General features: G+C 44.1%; 1 protein-coding gene across 1 annotated transcript in view; it reads right to left on the bottom strand.

Annotated features, from left to right (window-relative positions):
• The window catches only part of L(3)76bdm (trafficking protein particle complex subunit 8 homolog l(3)76BDm), a 117,009-nt gene that overhangs the window by 51,858 nt on the left and 45,369 nt on the right, over positions 1-19,782 (bottom strand). The window contains exons 15-17 of the mRNA XM_077686037.1: positions 16,571-16,704; positions 8,403-8,477; positions 6,390-6,632 (exon numbers count right to left, since the gene is read on the bottom strand). Of these exons, the coding sequence (XP_077542163.1) occupies positions 6,390-6,632; positions 8,403-8,477; positions 16,571-16,704 (452 nt within the window). The remainder of the gene's footprint in view (positions 1-6,389; positions 6,633-8,402; positions 8,478-16,570; positions 16,705-19,782) is intronic.

Raw genomic sequence — 19,782 nt, 5'->3', positions numbered from 1 at the left:
ATAAGAACTTTCCGGTGCAAGTCAAAAAATAACACCCAGTCACCAGGTATCAGTTCCGACAGGGAGAGCACTTCAAATTGGCCTTGCACACCGCCAGCTGTTCGCCGACCAGTTTCGTTTCCATACGAGGGTATCTCCGGAGGTGTAGCGTTGCTCCTTAGTAGAACTGTTTAATCATACGGACTTTAATAGTTTCTTTTCAAAAATGTTGGGTGGCGCTCAAAGCAGGAGGCTCGTACTGCTGAAAACATTCATCACGCAACAGCTACTCGGTCAAAACTTGCAGGGCATGATTTTAGCGCATTGCACCTCATTCCTGCAAGCAGGGCTTCAATAGTGAGTCAGAAAATGCTAATAAACCCCGCAATTTTATGTTTTGAGGGATAACTGACACTGAACATCAACAAGCATCAACCACCAAGTTTCGTTTTCAACTCTATGCAGATTTTTCCACATCGTGTGCTTGTCCAGAATACTGTCCTGGCCATAGATGCAAGGTCAGTCATTTACAAGATGTTTTTAAGTCTCGTGGAAACAAATTGGTGCCTCTGATAATGTCAAACAACCAGATTTCTTCCAGGAAACCAAAACCACCCAAAATTGCGCATTTTGAAATGTAGGTTGGGATTCACCACATGGTGCGGGCACCACGCGTGCTAACATTTTTTTTTGTCTGCCAACTGTTCCGCGCAAGTCACTGTTTTTTCCAGGACGTGTTTTTGAAATGTTCCCATAAAAAATCTATATTCAAAATTTTTTATACTATTGGTGATATGCTATACAACCCCTTTTTTATCATTTTCTATGACAGCTTGACACAAATTTTGATTTTGATATTTTTTTCGCAACTATGATCTATGAAAACATTACAAAAACTAGTGTTGTTGGAAAGGGCGTTGCTGCAATTAGTGCATAATCAACATGTTTTGCAGAAAAAAAAAATGGTTTCTTACACCCCTAAAAATCGGCCAATTTCCCGCAGTAACGAAATAGTAAAAGCAAAGCTTTATACAGCTAGGTGAAAGAAAAATCCAATGGTCCCATGTATGCAAAAAGCTGCTCCGACACAAATTCATAAACACGCACGATAGAACCAGGCTGGAAAGGAGTTGGAACAGAGGGGAGACAGACTGGCTGGGTTTATAGATGACGTAGCTACACAACCGCATTTGCTAGCACTGGTATTGGAGAGAGATACTGAAAAACACAGGCTGCATGTTACAGCTTCGCTGGCTAACCATCTGTACGGAGTGCATGGACGCATTTTTTATAAACTTTCCTGGTCGGAGTCACTTTTTGGTTGTCATATGTTTTCCCAACCAGACGGGATTTCAATGCAGCATCATGTGCTGTTTTTCAACTGATGTCACATACCATAAAACTAACCACTGCAATAAGGTTGCGTAAATTACATAGAGCATAATTGTACTTTGGTTCCATCAGGCGTAACTTTTTTACTTGACCTTGACTCGAATGTATTTTCAATTTCCATTGGGTTCGATCCGATATGACTAATTTTTTACTGTGGATAATGTCAGGCGCAACTATTTTAAATTTCAGGTTAGGTTGGACGTAACTTGAAGCATTTGGGTGAAGCTAGGTCAGACAAAACTTGAATTTTTCACTTTGGGTTATGTCGGATGTAACTGAAGACTTTCAGCTACGGTGCCACTGGACGTAACTCTGGACACTGCAATTGAAGATACAACATCTTATCTGGAATATTTCCCCTCATGCTTCTTGAAGGTTTCACTTCTGCTCTTATCTCACCAATTAAAACAGACAAGTGAATCTCTTTCGTTTGAAATTGATTAGGCAGCAGCAGTTACAAACAGGTCATGGAAGGTCTTTTCTGAGGTGCCACGAACATTTTCACAGGTGGAGCTACCAGGGTGTTCTGTATTTTCCTCCAATTTTTCATGGAATGCACATGCAAATGATGCAATTATAAAAGCTGGTGCAGTGCTCAATTTTATTCAATTCAAAGAGTCAAAAATTAATTTAATAATATACAGCACACCTAACGTGCTAAATTTATATTAGACTATGCCTTAGCCTTATGTCACCCATTGCAATTACATTTATTGATAAATTAGCAGTTTAAGTTTCCTTTCTTCAAATATTTAATGAGAGAACAAGACCTAACAAAAAAAATACTTAAAAAAAAAGAACAAACACTGCCACTCGCATAGATGCAAACATGTTATTAAACAATTCAACGCAGAAATTTGGGCTAGTTGGTGATACGACTTCGACACGGTAAAGCTCATCCCGTGTCACTCTCTCTCTTTTTCTGTCCCCGTCTAGTGCGCTTTTTACCATTTCGAAGATGTTATCAAAATAAGAGGGCCGCTTTCGGGTTAGGCCAAACTTCCACTAAGAAATTTTTGTTAAAACTATTAAAAGGTGGAATAAGTTGTCTGAAGTGCAAGTGTGCTGTAAAAATTTAGATTTGTTCCTTACAATGCTGTAATGCCTGCGGGCAATATGGGGCAGTAAAAGAAATGACTGTTTTCCATGCATATGTCTGCCAAGGCTGCATTGTTTACATAGAATGATGCCACAATTACTATTAACTTTGAAACCAACTTCGCAAGCACACAACTGAGGCTCCTGCGCTTCCCACCCTCCCTCGCTAACCAACCAAAGAAAAGAAAAAAGCAGAGGTGTGAAAATATTTGAAACTTGAAATAGTACTTCATGGAGAGTGTTTGCTAATCAATTTGGTCTGCAATTCAGTTTCACCATTTGAAGTAGTCTTGATTTTTTTTAATAATCTAAACCTAAAAATAGAAGTTAATCCTGTTACACAACTATTGAAAATTTCAACCTTCACCTAGAGCATTTTCGCCTGCCGCAGCGCTAAACAAATTTATGTGCGCTAACTCTGGTGACTGTTAGCTGAAAAGAACACAACTCGAACTAGGTTTGACTGCACTCAGTGCTTCTTACAAAGGATGAAGAAAACATGGGGGACGTATATTGATTGATTGATTGATTGTAGGGTTTAACGTCCCGACGCAACGCAGGCGATGAGGCGCGCCGTAGTGGAGGGCTCCGGATTAATTTTGACCACCTGGGGATCTTTAACGTGCGCCGAAATCTCGTACACACGGGCGTTTTTGCTTTTCGCCTCCATCAGAAAAGCGGCCGCCGCGGCCGGGACTCGTCTTCTATACGGCCGGGGACGTATAGAAGACGAGTGCAAACTAATAACTGCTCCTGATAGTTCATGCTCATTTTGCACACATCCCCTGTATTTCCTTTGTTCTTTGTAACACCGAGTCAAGAAACATGAATCAGTGATTAGCACCCCCCTCCCCCCTAGCGCTGTTGAGCTATTTGAACGAAAATTTATGGACGAAGCGGAAGGTAACTGGGTCATGAAAACCATGAAGAGTGTTAGTGTGCTCATGCTGCTATTGAATAGCATGAGTACGGAACCAACGGCATATGCTTGCAATGAAATACCAGGTCATTCCAGCCACCAGCACCTCTTTTCAGTGCCCGGGTATTGCAAACGGCCAAACCGCTCCTTGATGCAAGTTTCATAACCTACACTTCTTTGTGACAATATCTGCCAAGTTTTTGTTCCACTGCTATGCCGGCTTGTCTTAGTCGCTAATTTATAATTTTTCGTATCAATTTTTTTTTTTTTTGTTGGGCACTAGTTAAGCACACAGGAGTGTAAAGTCCTGGCCCCAAATTATCTTTTGTTTTCTTTTATAGCTATACTATTTGGAAGCCACATACAGATTAAAGCAAAGATATTTGTATTTGAAAATATTTAATTTGCAAGATGTTTTTATTATTCACATTTGATTAGCCATCGCAAAAATATTTGAACACTATAAAAAAAAACAAGTAAAAGCTCATTACTTTAAACTAGGCATGTGCGAATAGTGATTGCTCACTTTGAAGCGAATACGAATCAAATCAAATAGTTATGTCATTAAAATAACTTCTAAGCGAAGCGAATATTTTCGAATCGAAGTGAATACCTGGGACGCCAAGTACAGGAGAGAAGACTTTATCGAATGAACTACATTATCTTGTTAGAATAATCTTTGATAGTTCTTATATCGACCATACTTATTCTATAAAAGTGGGACAATCAGAGATATACATCAGGCTTTTCACTTTCAAATTTATTGAGACAAAGTTCCAACGAAAGTCGGGAAGCCACTTTTAAAGCGCACGTGCAGCCTGTCCTCCTAGCGCATGTAGCTGCGCACAAACACCAACTGTTTCACATGCTCGGGGAGGTCATCTTTTGTTGCTGTGACAACATTCCCTGTGGTGGAAAATAGCCCCTCACTGGACACCTGGGTAGCTGGCACTGAGAGGTAAAGCTGAGCTACCTTGGACAGCAAGGGGTACCTAGCTGTACCAACACATTCCCACCAGAGGAAAGGATTGCCCACACGAGGCCAAATAGGCGCATGGAGGTGCTCCTCAACTTCCTCGTCCATCTGCTCAGAGCCAGTTTTCGCAGTGCACAAACCAGCCAAAGTTTCGAATACACTCCATCATCCCTACTTCGTGACGCAGCTTGTGCAGATGCAAAGCTTACACTCGGCTCTCCTCTTCGACCCTTTCTTGAGGCAGGCTCCTCTCCACAGCCAACCAGAGCTCACGTTTCAGCCGCTGTTATTCACAAGTGGTGTCATAGCACACTACCTTGAATCAGAGGTCTAGTGTTGTGCTCGGGGCATACGGAACCTGCATTTTTACGCCTCCAAACTTAGACTTGATGGCCCGAAGGGGGTTCCGTGCAAATACAGACTCCTCCCCATGACTCTGCTGTTGCTGGGCGAGGAGAAGTTGCATGCAAGCACTAGCGGCATCACTTGTGAAAGCTGTGGATGCTTTTCGGAACAACTCTCTTGAAAAGAGCTCTCTTGAAAAGAGAAATTTTTAGCGGCTTGAAATCAAAGAATCCACAAGCTGCGTTTGTCGGAACCAGCGAGTGAAACTCGAGGGTAGCCTGTTGCCAGACTTCTGCGGCCTTTGCAACACGGCGGTCACCATAAAATAGGCGGAAAGTGGAGAAGGTCACTTTACAAATAAAGATTACCTTTTTCTGCTCCGGGTTATCACGTCCAATTCGTTGTTTTATTTCTTTCATGTGTTAGCACGGACTTCGAAATACTTCGAAAATATTCGAAGTTTTCAAATAGTTGTATTCGATCCAATGGTCAAATCGAATATGATATTATTCGCTTTGATATTCAAAAGTTTCAAATATTCACACAACCCTACTTTAAACTTCCCACAACGTTCTCGTGAACGCGTGTATAAGACAATAGCAGTAAAGCTAATTCAGCATACAGTCGACTTTCGTTAATACGAAGTTCACGGTGACTGCAGAAAACTTCGACTTATTCAAGCTTCCAATTCAACAGAAAGCACAACAGCATTGCCATTAGTCAGCAACAAGTCTCCCTTTTTGATTTTGTTCAGAAATTCGCCTTTTGTAGGCAGTTCGAGTGTACGATGCGGTTCGCCCTGATAGCTCAGACTTATCACTAAATTGGAAGCCTGAAGCATCCACCACACAAACTGCTCACATGGAGCTGTGCGCAACAAAGAAGGTTAAGGACCAGAAAACAGACAGATGCGTACATTGGCGCGAGTCTAAGCTGAGCTGCTGCTTTACGGCTGTGCGCTGCCTCAGTTGCAATGGCACCGACATAGTGCAGAGCACGGCGGTGTTTTGGCACTTACAAATTTCAAATTTTATTAAGAGATGACAGTCACTTTGATGCCTTTTGTTCGAAATAAGTTCCAATTAATTGATATATTGGGTTTTAGCTTTGAATTATCGAGCGATTCCTTCTATTGAATTGCGTGTAAAATTTCCAGGACCGGAACATCACTTCCAATTAACAGAAAATTCCAATTAAGTGAGTTCAAATTATTGAAAGTTAACTGTACTAATACAGGCAGGTGGGCAGCCAATGGACGAGGAAGTCATCCGTAATGATGTGTGGCCGTCTTCATGTTCAGAGAAGATGAAAACCGCCTGTGTGCAAAGGAGCAGCTGCCCACCTGTTGAAATGTGAAAAAGGCCACGAAAACAGTAGTGACTTCAATTGAAGGACTTCTTTCTAATTATACTCCCTACAGCATGCGTGCTGCCGAGCACTCGAAAAAAGTAACAGCCACCAATATTTCTGCTGAAGAGCAGGAAATATCATGCTGTACAGTGAACACTGCTCAAGACATTCTGCAGCAACTTATTTAAATGTGCTTCGTCGTCCTCCCGATAATAGAACATTTCGCCATGGCCACAGAAATGGAAAGCAACCGTCGAGATTCCCGAATCCCAACCCCCTCGTGAGCACAAGCAGGCTGCAGGAACTGTGCACGGCTAGACAAGGGCTGACCGTGAGCAGAGGCATGGGTCCCACTATGGTGGGGTGGAGGCGCAAATCGGGCCGTGACCCTTTTGAAGGATGGGCCAGGGACCCCCTGGTAGGCAGGGTCAGTTGCTGGTATCCCTGCACTGGGCTCGGCAGTGGTCCCAGAGGTGCGGCAGCTTCCCGCTGCGCCTCCGAGAGGCCGAGGCTGTACGCCAGGCCCTCCACGTGAAGCTCACCCTGTTGCAGCGGGCACACCTGCAGCTGAACCTGCGCATCCACACGCACCGGTCCTGATGGCCCACTGCTACTGCGCCTGGCTCCAAGAAGAGACATCACCAATCCAAACTGGCAGAGTTCCCTGACCCATTCGCAGCCCCCATCTACAACCCCAGTGGAAGAATATCAGAGCAGGCAAAGAATAAATAAAGCACGGTTCAATTGGATAAATGAGCGAGCCACAAAATTTAGAACTGAGTAAAAACCATCAGTCAATAGTAATGTCAGCTTGAATGAAAATAGAGGACGTTCAAAAAGAATGCACAGAACAGTGCCCAAGGCGTAGCATTTACGTGCAAGCTGCCGCTTAATTAACCATGTTTCGGCATTGGCCATATCTGCTATGACGCAAGTCCTGGAACAGCAAGTGCTTCCTCTCATATGACTCCTCCCACTCCAAAAACAGCAGACAAGCAGCTGCTGTCATGACTTTGCATTCAGAAATTGAGAAGTCATACCCACACGACATGGTGAATAACTTCAACAGAAAGGTCTCGAGGTTATTATATATATTATACACATAGTATAATGATATAATAGGAATATCATAAGCTTGTAAACAAGCTTTGTTTCGGTTTCGATTTCGCTGACATGTTTCCCCTTGCATACAAGCACAGTAAAAAAATACATGCAGGTAAATGCGAGAGCCTATTGTACCTACTTATCAGTACCGCATATATATACAGCAGCTAGAAGCAAAAGTTGGAGACAATTAGCACGATCGGTTTGAAACAAGGAGGCTATCATCTTCATTGGCCAATTGTGCATGCCTTTTCCACACCTGCTTCAAGGCAGTACTAGTACCTCCATAAAAAACTTCGGCAGGGGTAGGTTAGAGGAGTGATGTTTGAAGACCGCCTTTGCCTGGGCGCTACCATACCAAGATGGCATCCAAAAAAAAAACTTTTTCATTGACTTCTAACTTCTGCAGACAGAAAATTTTGATTTATTTGATTGACCGCGATGTCTAATGCACTGACACTACACAGACGATGAGGTGCAGCGGCCGCTGCAGCCTGGAATCGAACTCACATCCTTGGGCTCAGCATGTGGAGGGAAAATTTGGCATCCACCTGACATACAGCCTTACAGCTACAAAAGAAAGCTATACAGCTTTCTCAGAAACTTTTCAGTAAAAGCAAAACTTGGAACCAAGCCCTGGATTAGGATTAATTTTTTTTTTAGCTGCAAAGTTTCTGAGCAAGCTTTCCAGCTTTTCTTCGTTGAGGCTGTATTTAAGGTGGATGTCAAATTTCCCCTATGCAGAAACTTACTCCACTAGAGGGCTTCCTTCAAAACTGGTCTTTGCATCCAATCTTTGCAACAAATGTGGAGGCCAATGAGAACAGGCACTCAGAAACATTGTGAATATCGAATATAATTGAAAGTAGGGCTCCAGCTTGCCTTGGGCACTTTATAAATTTATTATGTCACAAAAAGAATGGAAGAGAAATGGGAGAGAGAAATGCCAACTTTCAATTTCTCAGCAAACAGGGTTTTGTTGGCCTTAAACTAAAGCTGAGAGGTACAAAACGTGCGATATTTCAGGTAAAATATGGAGTTATTCAGTTTTTAGGGAACTAAAACCCTACATGGAGGAACAGGGATATAAAGGGGCAGGTTATACATATGAAAATGTGGTATGCATTATCCACAAGAAGCACCTCAACACTGATCCACGTGACGGTTCAGATTATCCCCGTGTCCCGTTGCTTTTAGATCAGTGCCCCCAATAAAACATGCCCTGGGGATGTCACTCACCTTTTGTGTTTGTTCAGGCTCAAGGAGAACTTCTTTCAAGACATCCGTTCTAATAATTTCATCCAGACTGCCATCCTGAAAAATAGCAAAAAGAGAAGACAAAAGAATAATCTCACAGGTTCCCACAATTTCTGTGCATGGGTTTTGAGTAACTTCAACCATCTGTCACAAACTCGAGCGTACGACGCCTAAAAGTACCGTATAAATTTTTCATTTTTTGTACAGTGCCTAATTCTTGTTATAGTCGTCCGATTCATTCAGTTCGGTTCTATTTGCCCTGAGAAAACACTGGAACTCTCTCGAACGAAGCGGCGATAACGCGACCACTCGCCGGCTCGCCGGCAAGAAAATACCAAAATAAAAGCTCCGCCGCTTAGCTTTCACCGAAGCTTCGAGTTCTTTCGAGGAGGCAAGTGTAGCTTTGCCAGTGCTAAGGCGTGCCGATGATTCCAGAAGGGAGAAAGAGGGAAGTTGTGCACTCGACAGCGGTGGGCGCGTTGTGTGTTGTGCCCTCTCTCTCCGCGCTGGCGCAGTTATAAAAAGAGAATCTGCGCCGAAGATAATCAGCTACGTTTGGACGTCGTGATGTGACAACGGCTTCGGCCAGCTTGTGCATCACACCATCGGCGACACCCGCCCGCGGCGCGTGACGCTTTTCCGTTGACGCCGCATGGCGGCGCGCGCGACACGGTCAGCCCGGTCCGCTGGCTTCGGAACGCAGCCGTCGCGTGAAACCGCATGTTGGAGTGAGTTTGTGGGTGGGTGGCATATTTGTTCGCATTCGCACTGCGCTCCCGAAATGCCCGTCTGTGGTTTGTGATTGATTGATTGATTATCAATCAATCACAAACCACAGGGTTTAACACGCCGACGCAACGCAGGTGATGAGGCGCGCCGTAGTGGAGGGCTCCGGATGAATTTTGAACACCTGGGGATCTTTAACATGCGCCGAAATATCGAACACACGGGTGTTTTCGCTTTTCGCCTCCACCAGAAAAGCGGCCGCAGCAGCCGGGAATCGAACCCGTGTGCTTTATGAGCTAATGTGCCGCGTTGCTATGCTACTTGTTGAAGCAGTGGCCACAGTTTAGTGTGATCTTCGAACGAAAAGAAGAATCTACCCACGGACCCATTACACCTTCACGAATGGCACAGCTCTTTTCAGATATGTATTTTGGTACGTCTTCGATCACGTTGAGCACTGATAGAACATTTGTATGTTTACTATGCAAACCACATATTCACATGCACCCGTCATTGTTATGGGGAAGCATTTCCAGAGATGACAGCGGCCGCATGAAACTCGCCTGCTTTGACCGTGCATGTGAAACGAGCAAGCGTGCCTATAGTTTCTATAAAATAGTACCTACAATCATAGCTCGTGCCCTCTTCTGCTGTTCTTTTCATCTAACATGCGGGAGAATTCCTCTAGAAGTTTAGAGGCTTTGCTATCGTGCATAGGAAGACCGCCGTCAAATCCTACTGGCAGTAAGTACACAAATCGAAAAAAATGGTTCTTTGCATAGTTAGGAAGGATTTGGTTAGAAAACGAAATACAAGCGGCGCAGACGTCCTAGAACTGTTCCACGTAGGAGCACAAGAATGCAGATGAGGTTATATTCTAATTTAGCTAGCTGACAGAGAACATTCCCGACACACCCATTCTCACATCATAAAAAGAATTGCTAGCGTGCAAAAACAAAGACCACCAGAAAACTATCAAACGGGTGTTGTTTTTGTCAAATGCCAGCCGTCTCCCTGGCCTTCGCTGGTGTTGTGTGCCTAGCACGCAGAATTTACTTTAGTACTGAAATTTTCGCGCACCAGGCACCCAAATCTAAGCCCAAACCTGCCCCACGAGCTGAAATCCTGAAATTCTGACTCAACCGTTTCAAAAACATCCATTCGCGTTAAACGGCGGAATGCTGCATTGCGAACCAGCAGCTTGCAGACATACATTTATGCCGGATGAAGTCTGAAGTCCCAAAAATTTAATGTATACAATTTCGGCTCATGTTGGTGTTTCAAATTTTCAGATAGCTCTCGCGGGTACCTAACGTCAGTTATCAATGCTTTGCTCATCTTAGCGGTATTTTAGTTCAGAGGACCCTTAATACTCTCGCGAGATTGCCTACCATACTTGTGGCTTTGCATGCTACTCCTAAACATTGTATGCACTGTACTATCAATTATGTAGCGCGCAGAACAAACAGGGACAGCCAAACAGCGGTCAGGCGGGCTCGTTGGAACCGAGCACTGCGTAGCACTGCACCGTAGCACTGCGTACCCAGACCAAAGCGTCAGTACAGATATTTACATACGTCAAGCACGTAAATATATACGTTTTGAACTTGCCCCACCAGCTTAAAACCAGAAATTATGACACAATCAACTCGAAAAGAACCCATTTGCATCCCGGTTACTGCGGAGTGCTGCATGACGAAGCGCCCGCCCAGCCGACCGATCGGGCTGACCGTGGCAGCAGCACCACCATGCGGGCGTAAACAAACAGGGGTCACGTTTACGCGCCACTTTCAGGCGGAGTTTTACAACTGGAATGGATCTAGTAACGTCGGTAGCAGGTGCTGAGAACGCCAGTGCAGCGTTCTTGGAAGACTTTTTGAACGCGACAACACTGCTAGTTCATTCAAAGAGTCCACCAAGACAACATTGCCGGGGAGCAGCTGTCGGGACAAAGAGCTACATTGAGCAACTTGGAAAATAGGGATGAAGATGACGGTGATACCACCACCCCGGCTCCCATGTCTTCACAAAGTGCCCTGCAGTCCATCCAGTCGCTGATTGGTTTCGGGTATGCCAAAGGACTGCCAAAGGACAGGCAACAAATGGAAGCAATGCACACAGCGATTGTCAAACTTCAGCTGATGCTCAAGCAAGCGCAAATTTCAGACTTTTTAAGCATGGCTAAATAATTTTCTAGTATTCATAAAAAAGTGATCTTCACCCCATCATAAAGTGTTCTTTACTATGACTTGCGCTGTTCACCCTGATTAACTCATCGCTGGTGAGTAACTGAGAAACATGCATGGGGAAATACATAAGTACGTTCTTTTTTTTTTTTTTTTTCTGGTCTAGATATAATGATAATCGGTTATAATGATCAGATTTTCCAGTTTTGTCAATATCCTTATAAGTAGACTGCACTGCAACGCTATTCCATTTGAAGCAAAATTGAAAATGTTATTCATTTCAATATTCAAAAGTTTCGAATATTCGCACAGCTGTACTGGTGACCAGAGGCCGGCGAACTCACTCATGAGTCCACTCACTCAGACTCATTTGGACTCAAACTCACGCGTGAGTTTGAGTTTGAGTGAGCGCGAGGCTAGTGTGGCATGGTGAGTTTGAGCTTGAGTGAGTTTGAGCCGAGTGAGCCCGACTGAGTTTGAGTCCGATTGAAGTTGAGTACGCCTGAGACCTAGTGAATTCTGAGTCAATTATGAGTTCTGAGTACATTTTGAGTTTGAGTACATTTTGAGTTCCGAGTACATTTTGAGTTTGAGTCCATTTTGAGTTCTGAGTGCATTTTGAGTTTGAGTCCATTTTGAGTTTGAGCCTATTTTGAGTTCTGAGTACATTTTGAGCTCTGAGTACATTTTGAGTTTGAGTACATTTTGAGTTTGAGTACATATTAAGTTTTGACTACATTTTGAGTTCTGAGTACATAAGAGTTTTGAGTCCATTTTGAGTTTGAGTACATATGAGTAGCCCAGCAGGCAGTTATAGTTGGCTGTTAAGTTTCATGCGTCGCTGTGGGCTCAGAATTCAGGATACCTGCGGGTATGGCACCATTCGCGATCCGCATGATCGGTTGGGAAGGAAGGGGTGTCTGATTGCTTTTAGTTTCTTTTTGAATTTTCATGACCCTAAGCACTTGCTGTATACCAAGTTTTCGCGGCTGGGCGCGTGAGTGGTAATTGACTTGTGAGGTCATAAAAAAGGGTTGTCTTAACTTTTCCTCCTGATGGATCCACTAAGAGGGTGGGAAAGGGTGGTGGGAAAGCGCACGGCGGCGCTTGCTTGCTGGTTGTTCGCCTGCTACTGTTAACGGCTTGATATACTAGGGGTCACAAAGGAAGAGGTGAGAGCCGGGGGGAAAAGGGGGCGGGGGCTGTCCTTTCTGCTGTTTCAAATGAATTAGCTGTATTGACTGGGCAATGCCCCTTTAGACAGAATAATGACCGCATTAGGTTGGCTGAAAAGTCAAGCTGATGATGCTAAGGCATGTAAGGTATAAAATGAAAGGTCCTGATTAACGGAATCACGCGGGATAAATAAAAAAATGCTTCCTCATTGTAGTCATCAGGCAGTCATAATGAGTCATAGATTGGGTTAAAATTCAAAATGACACTGCGAGGGCATGTGGGGAATCAAATTCAAGGTCTCGATGTGGGAATCATTCGGGACAAAAATGCGTTATGGTTATATCATAACGTAGTCATGGTTAGTCATAGATTCGGTTAAAATTCAAGTTCATGACGGTAGGGCGTGTGGCATATCAAATTGAAGGTCTCGACGAGGGTAATCACGTGCTTCCTGATTATTATCCTGACATAGTCAAGGTGGCTCATAAATTAGGTTACAATTCACAGTGACGCCACTGGGTGTGCGGGGCATCAAATTGAAGGTTCCGATGAGCGAAATCACATGGGACAAAAATGCGGTATGGCTATATCATGAGATAGTCATGGTTAGTCATTGATTTGTTAAACATTCGAATTGATTCTGCTAGGATGTGATGTGTATCAAATTAATGGTCTTGATGAGCGGAATCACGTGGGAGAAATACAAAAATGTTTCCTGGTTATAACCATGAGATAGTCATGGCGAGTCTTATATTGGGTTAAAATTCGAAGTGACCCGGCTAGGGCGTGTAGGATATCAAATTTATGGTCTTGACGAGGGGAATCACGTGGTACAAATAAAGAAAGCTTTGTGGTTCTAATCATGAGATAGTCATTATGAGTCATAGATTAGGTTAAACTCAAGGTGAGGCCGCGAAAGCATGTGGGGTGTCAAATTGAAGGTTTTAGTTAGGGGAATCACGTCGGACATTAAAATAATGCGTCCTGGTTACAGTCATGACAGTCATGGTTAGCTTGACTGGTATGAATTCCATATGATCCTGCTAGGGTGTCTGGGGTATCAAATTAAAGGTCTCGTCGAGGGGGACCATGTGGGACAAATATAAAATGCTTCCTGGTTATAGTTATGAGGATCTAGCAAAAGGCATCTTTCTTTAATTGCTGGGCCGGGTTTAACCAAAATTCCTTTCCAACCCGTAAGGCAGTTGTGCTATATACATGCGAAGGTTTGTCCAGAGATGTCCATCAATGCGGTTTATAGTTGAGTGATTGATTGTAGGGTTTTAACGCGCCGACGCAACGCAGGCGATGAGGCGCGCCGTAGTGGAGGGCTCCGGTTTAATTTCGACCACCTGGGGATCTTTAACGTGCGCCGAAATCTCGTACACACGGGCGTTTTTGCTTTTCGCCTCCATCAGAAAAGCGGCCGCCGCGGCCGGGAATCGAACCCGCGACCTCGTGCTCAGCAGCGCAACGCCTTAGCCACTGAGCCACCGCGGCGGGTTGCGGTTTATAGTAATAAAAATATTGGCGTCTAATTGCTGAATCATAGAGGCAGGATGGCATGGGGTAAAAACAAAAGCCATGCCAAGCTCTCGAACTTAAATCACCAGACTCAAAAACTCTCTGCTAATAACTGCCATTCAAACGTTACTTCCTCCATTTCCCTGTGTCCTAACAAACAAGCAAATTCTTCGACACATATGGTGTCGTGGAAATTGTGGACGACCATAGGTAACAGGGGGCATCAGAGCTTATCAGAAAGGCGAATTTCACATTTGTTTATGAATAAGCCTTGCGGCCGCATTTCGTGTCCGTAATTTCCTTCCCACAGCGTACCAACGTGCACTCGAACCCAGAATTGGCCAATTACATGTGAGACATTAACTCCTTGCTAGAGTGTAGGAGGCAACAGAGCCACCACGACATAAACAGAGATGGCGACAGAAGGAAACACTTCAGAAAAATAAGCAAGTGCAGTTTGTGTGTGCGCTCGAACTGATTTTATTACAATAAGAAATCAGCGCAAGATATCAAAGCTAGCACATGATAACAATGTAAAGGAAAAGAATTAACTCGGGCTCTACAGTTCTCCAACGACTACATGTCAAACACAATGAAAGAACAGATGACTGACGCAACACACACACACACACACACACACACACACACACACACACACACACACACACACACACACACACATGCATGCACGCACACGCACACACACGCAAACGCACGCGCACGGGCACACACACTCGCACACGCACACGCGCGCATGCCGGAAGTTAACAGCTGGGTGCGGTGGCGGTAATTGCTTACAACAATAATGTAGTGCTTTTCCGAGCTACGAGAGCTCATCCCACCTAGCAAATGCTAATAAAAACTAATACAAGCGCCTCAGCAAACAACTAGGCACTTTTTTGTTTGTCCCACATGATTTCCTTCCTCGAGACCCTCAATTTGATACCCCACATTCTTTAGCGCCACATCTCTCTGAATTTTAACCCAATCTCAGACTACCCATGACTCTCGTGTTGCACGGTCGCCATTTTCGGCATTTTTTCCATATTATTTCTTTTTTTTTAGTTTTTTAATACTTAGTCTGATCAATTCTCTACGCTTTTATTATGATTACAGGTTGAACTTCCGTGATATCTGCATTTTTATGTAAATGCTGGGAGTTACACGATCCTGGTGGGGGTAGGAGGAGGGGGGGTACTCGGCAAAGAATGCTACGCATTAAAAAAGCAAAGGCATATCCATGAACGCCTCACGCTTCAGAGATTCGCGGGGACTGTTCACTTTGACAAAAGGCGTTTTTTCAGGATGCAGAGCAAGAATGCACGGAACCGTAACCCTAAACAGCTTCGACGTAAATGAACGGAGCAGTGAGCGCACGTCCCCTCACCCAATCTTGCTTGTTTCGACCCAGGGACCCAGCACACCATCGAGTCTGGACCGCCTCTGTCATGAACATGAACACGGAGCCTACATCATTTGTTTGGTATCCAATATATACAGACAATTGCTTGCAACCAGCGCTAGTCATCATAGGAAGCAGGTATAGCTGTAATAAATCTGCAACGAAAATTGTTTCCGACCTCACAGGAGCTACGGTGTCATGTCGTGCTGAATGCAAGAGTTTGAGCTCACGAATTTGCACCCGTAATATTTTTACCACGCGTGAATTTGAAAACACTGAATGCTAATGAAATCAGAGTCCATCTGAGCCCAAGTAAATTCCTAGCACGAGAAAGTTGTGAGGCCATTTGAGTTCTAAATTTATTTTGAGTTCTCAGCCCATTTTGACTTCTGAGTTCATTTTGAGTTTTGAGTACATTTTGAGTTTTGAGTCCATTTTGAGTTTGAGTACACTTTGAGTTTGAGTACATTTTGAGTTTTGAGTCCATTTTGAGTTTTGAGTCCATTTTGAGTTTGAGTACATTTTGAGTTTTGAGTACATTTTGAGTTTGAGTACATTTTGAGTTATGAGTACATTTTGAGTTTTGAGTCCGAGTGAGTTCTGAGTTTTGTGCTCAATGTGAGTTTGAGTTTGAGTGAGCGAAGATGTGCTGCTGAGCATTGAGTCTGAGTTTGAGTGAGTGGTGATTCGAAAAAGAAATTGTGAGCGAGTTTGAGTGAGCCGCGCCAACTTTGCCGAGGTATGCTGGTGACTACACTAATTTCAGCAATTTTCAATAATGTGTGCACAAAATTTTGTGAAGCACTTGAGGGGAACCTCTGCTAATATTCAGGGGCTATTGAAGTTCGATTGGTAATGAGTGATCATGAGGTTTAACGCGCCAATTCTACACAGGCAATGAGGCGTGCCGTAGTGGAGGCTTTTTTGACCACCTAGGGATCTTTAACGTGTTCCAAAATCTCGAACACACAGGCGTTTCGCTTTTCACCTCCATCAGAAAAGTAGCCACCGCGGCTGGGAATCGAATCTGCGTCCTTGTTGATTGGTAATGATCCAGTGTCGAGCATAACAAGTGCAAAGTCACGAACCCCAATTAGGCATGAACAACCACATGGCAGCCATGCTGAAATACTCACCTGGGCCAGGTCGTCGTCATTTCTGATGACCTCGTGATTACCGGAAGGCGTGAAGCTCCACAGCAGATACACACTGGTCAGCTGCAGGGCTATCTGCAGAGGATTGTGCAGCTCCATCTCAACTGTAATGGGTTCTGAAAAACACATCAAGTGTTACAAGGTGCTGGACAATGTCGCAATGCTTTGCTCCACGTCAGGCACATTTTCAAAATAGTAGAAGATTTGGTGAAGCACGGTACACTCTCATACAAACAATGTTGACCCAAAGGGAATGCTCTCTGAATAAGATTGCTACCCCTTTCCCACACTTTTGTGGTAAAGGCAATGGTAACAGTGTGTACTGTGCATAGCCTGACAGCTGTTTCCTTTACATAACATAACACATCCACTTGAAGGCGAAAATCCTGTGCAGTGTAAAAAAAAGAAACTCTACGTAGGGAATGGGAATTCCGCCAAGTGGGACTGCGTACAACTCCAGAATAATGCATCAGCCCACTAAGCCATGACTGTCTAAATGCCCCAGCACTATGGCGGCTTCAAGTAGTTGAAATGCCACTCAGGCTGGCCCTCTATCGAGCTTGAATTCATTCCAACTTCAGCATTCTCAGCAGTTAAACTGAAGTTCTTGATTAACACATGTACAGTAAGTCCCCTTTGAGACCACAATTCTATTTACTAAACTAGGGCAAGTTTACATTTTACCCGCACATAGACAGCCAAATCCCATGGTTTTAAGTAGGGTTGTGTACATGGCAATTTTTGGTTTTGAAGTGAATGCCAAGCAAATTATGCTTTTGTTCGAATAGCTGCAAATAGAAGCTAACAAATTCAAACCAAACCAAATATTTAGCGATTTCTTGTAAGAAAACTGAAATTTACAATTTAATTTTAAAAAAAAAGGCTCGTTTAACATGGTTTAAGCAATTTTCCTGCATATAAGGCAAATATAGAGGAGCTATTCTGCTTTTTTTTTTAATTTAACGATGATATTACATTTTACATGATGCAAACTGTCCTCTTATGTGGCAGCCTTGGGCACAAGTGTTCCAGTATTAGTGTAGTGAGCCCATACATACTAGAATTTGAATTTGTTTTAAAAACAAATACCCAAACCTAAACGGCAATTCCATGAACGTTCATGCCAGTACTGCGAAGGAAACAATGTATAGGGAAGCGCAATGCATGAAAAAGCAGACGGACTTTTTAAATCCTGGCCCGCATGCCCTCACGACATAGTGGTATCATCCCCACTTGGCACTTGCTTGCGAGTTCCCTTTCAAAGTACTAACATGTGAATTTTATTTGTAAAACACTTGCGCTTCAGTGTCCCGCAAGCACTCACAACAATCTTGATTATGGGTTTGGCAAAGCACATTTCATGCCTAATGCAGTGGAACCCCGCTGATACGTCCCCGGGACTTACAACGACCTGCTTCTTATGACGGATCACCGCGGTCTTGGCAAACTCCCCATAGAAACAATGCATTAAAAACCCGATGATAAGACGCTCAGGCACATGCGGTCCGCTTCATAACACCCTGGTGCAAATAAACCGGCACTTTTCCCATTTTTTACACCGCTTCGCCGCCTTGTTTCGACCTTTCTTTATTCTTAACCCCCGTTTGACGCTGCTTGGTGTGTTAAGGTCCGCAGGCGGGCCAGACCACTTGCTGAATAGACGCAAGCAAGCAGGCGGGTACTCGCGAGCGGGAGCCGACCTTCGACGGCCCCATGCGGCAGCAGTACACCTATGCGCCAACCACGAGTCAAAGTTCAGGTGGCTGGCGGACCATGAATTAGAAGCTCCCATAGAGCCACTGACGAACGCAAACACACATACGATGCAACCTTGCGGCGATGACCAAAGGAAGAAAGGGAGGAAGCAAACTTTATTAAGAAAAACAGGTGCAAAGTCACGAAGCCGATGACCAAGCACCCGCCTTCCTCGCCCGCTCTATCCAAGTTTCTTCCTTTCACAACGCTCTGTCTCCCTCTATCTTTGCTCTCTGCTGATCAGTCTTTCAAAGCGGCGTTGTTGCTCCGCTCCCTCCATTGCTGCTTTTTTTCCATTGCCACCTGGTACTATGGTTCGTTTCGCACTCGCCTTTTCCCCTCTCAATTTGCTCGACCACTTCAGCCTTATCTCGCGTGCGCAAGGCGCGGGGCTGGCGGGCTAGCTCTGACGTTGTGGAGGGAAGGGGGGCACAAAATAGGTGTTTCCTTTTATTTTCTTGGGGTTTTAGCTAAATGTTCACAAATCACGCAGGAACACGCTACATATGACAGTTTAAATAAGTTCTTAGCCCACTTGTCGCGTGAAACCGTCTACTAGGCCGACATTTACCCGCACCCCGGTCATACGGCATCCCAGTCATACGACGCTTTCGCGCAATCCCTTGAAAGTCGTATTCGGGGCTTCATAAGCCCCTGCCTCATGCCCTTTAGCCACACGTCACCGGTGCATGCGGGAAAGCCTATCACTGCTAATTTAGGAAGATGGTAGGTGCATGTTTGTGGTGGTTCACCGCAGCCACTCTTACTATACATCCTGTGCCCAACTAGGTAAAAGTCATCATACAGAACATATTTTTCATGTGTATTTAGCAAGGCCCTTCTTGTTTTCCCCCAAAAATAATTTTATGCATTCGAGTTCACTGAAACAACTATACATCCTGTGCCCAACTAGGTAAAAGTCATCATACAGAACATATTTTTCATGTGTATTTAGCAAGGCCCTTCTTGTTTTCCCCCAAAAATAATTTTATGCATTCGAGTTCACTGAAACAACTGTCCCTTGGCATTTTCGAACTTCGATATAGTACAAAAATATTCTAACTTTTCAAGCAGTGTTATTGGATTTGAAGCCAAATAGAATATCACGTTATTTGCTTTGACATTCATAAGTTTCAATATTCGCACACCCCTACTATCAAATTTAGCTGCAGGTTTAAAAACTTAAAATAGTGGCTTTGGGGAAGGGTTCTACAAATCACCCAGAAATGGCAAATAATGGTCAGGCAGTTGCAACCTGCAATTTGACTAGCTGCTAACTGCATATCATCCAGGGAAGGTGTTTAGGACCCCTTTGCCCGAGAAAATAATTGTGCACAAGATAGCAATCGTGTGGTCTGCCTCTCACAATGAGAACCACTCTCAGTACTCAGACTCCGCAACCAGCCGAAGATACCACTACTCATTTTGGGACGATACCC

The sequence above is a fragment of the Haemaphysalis longicornis genome, unplaced genomic scaffold (genome assembly GCF_048455015.1).
Source record: "Haemaphysalis longicornis isolate Haplotype H1 unplaced genomic scaffold, Haemaphysalis longicornis Haplotype H1 scaffold_1, whole genome shotgun sequence".
NCBI classification, from domain to species: domain Eukaryota; kingdom Metazoa; phylum Arthropoda; class Arachnida; order Ixodida; family Ixodidae; genus Haemaphysalis; species Haemaphysalis longicornis.
Note: the sequence above shows the minus strand (reverse complement) of the source record. Positions and strands in the feature narration are given on the sequence as shown.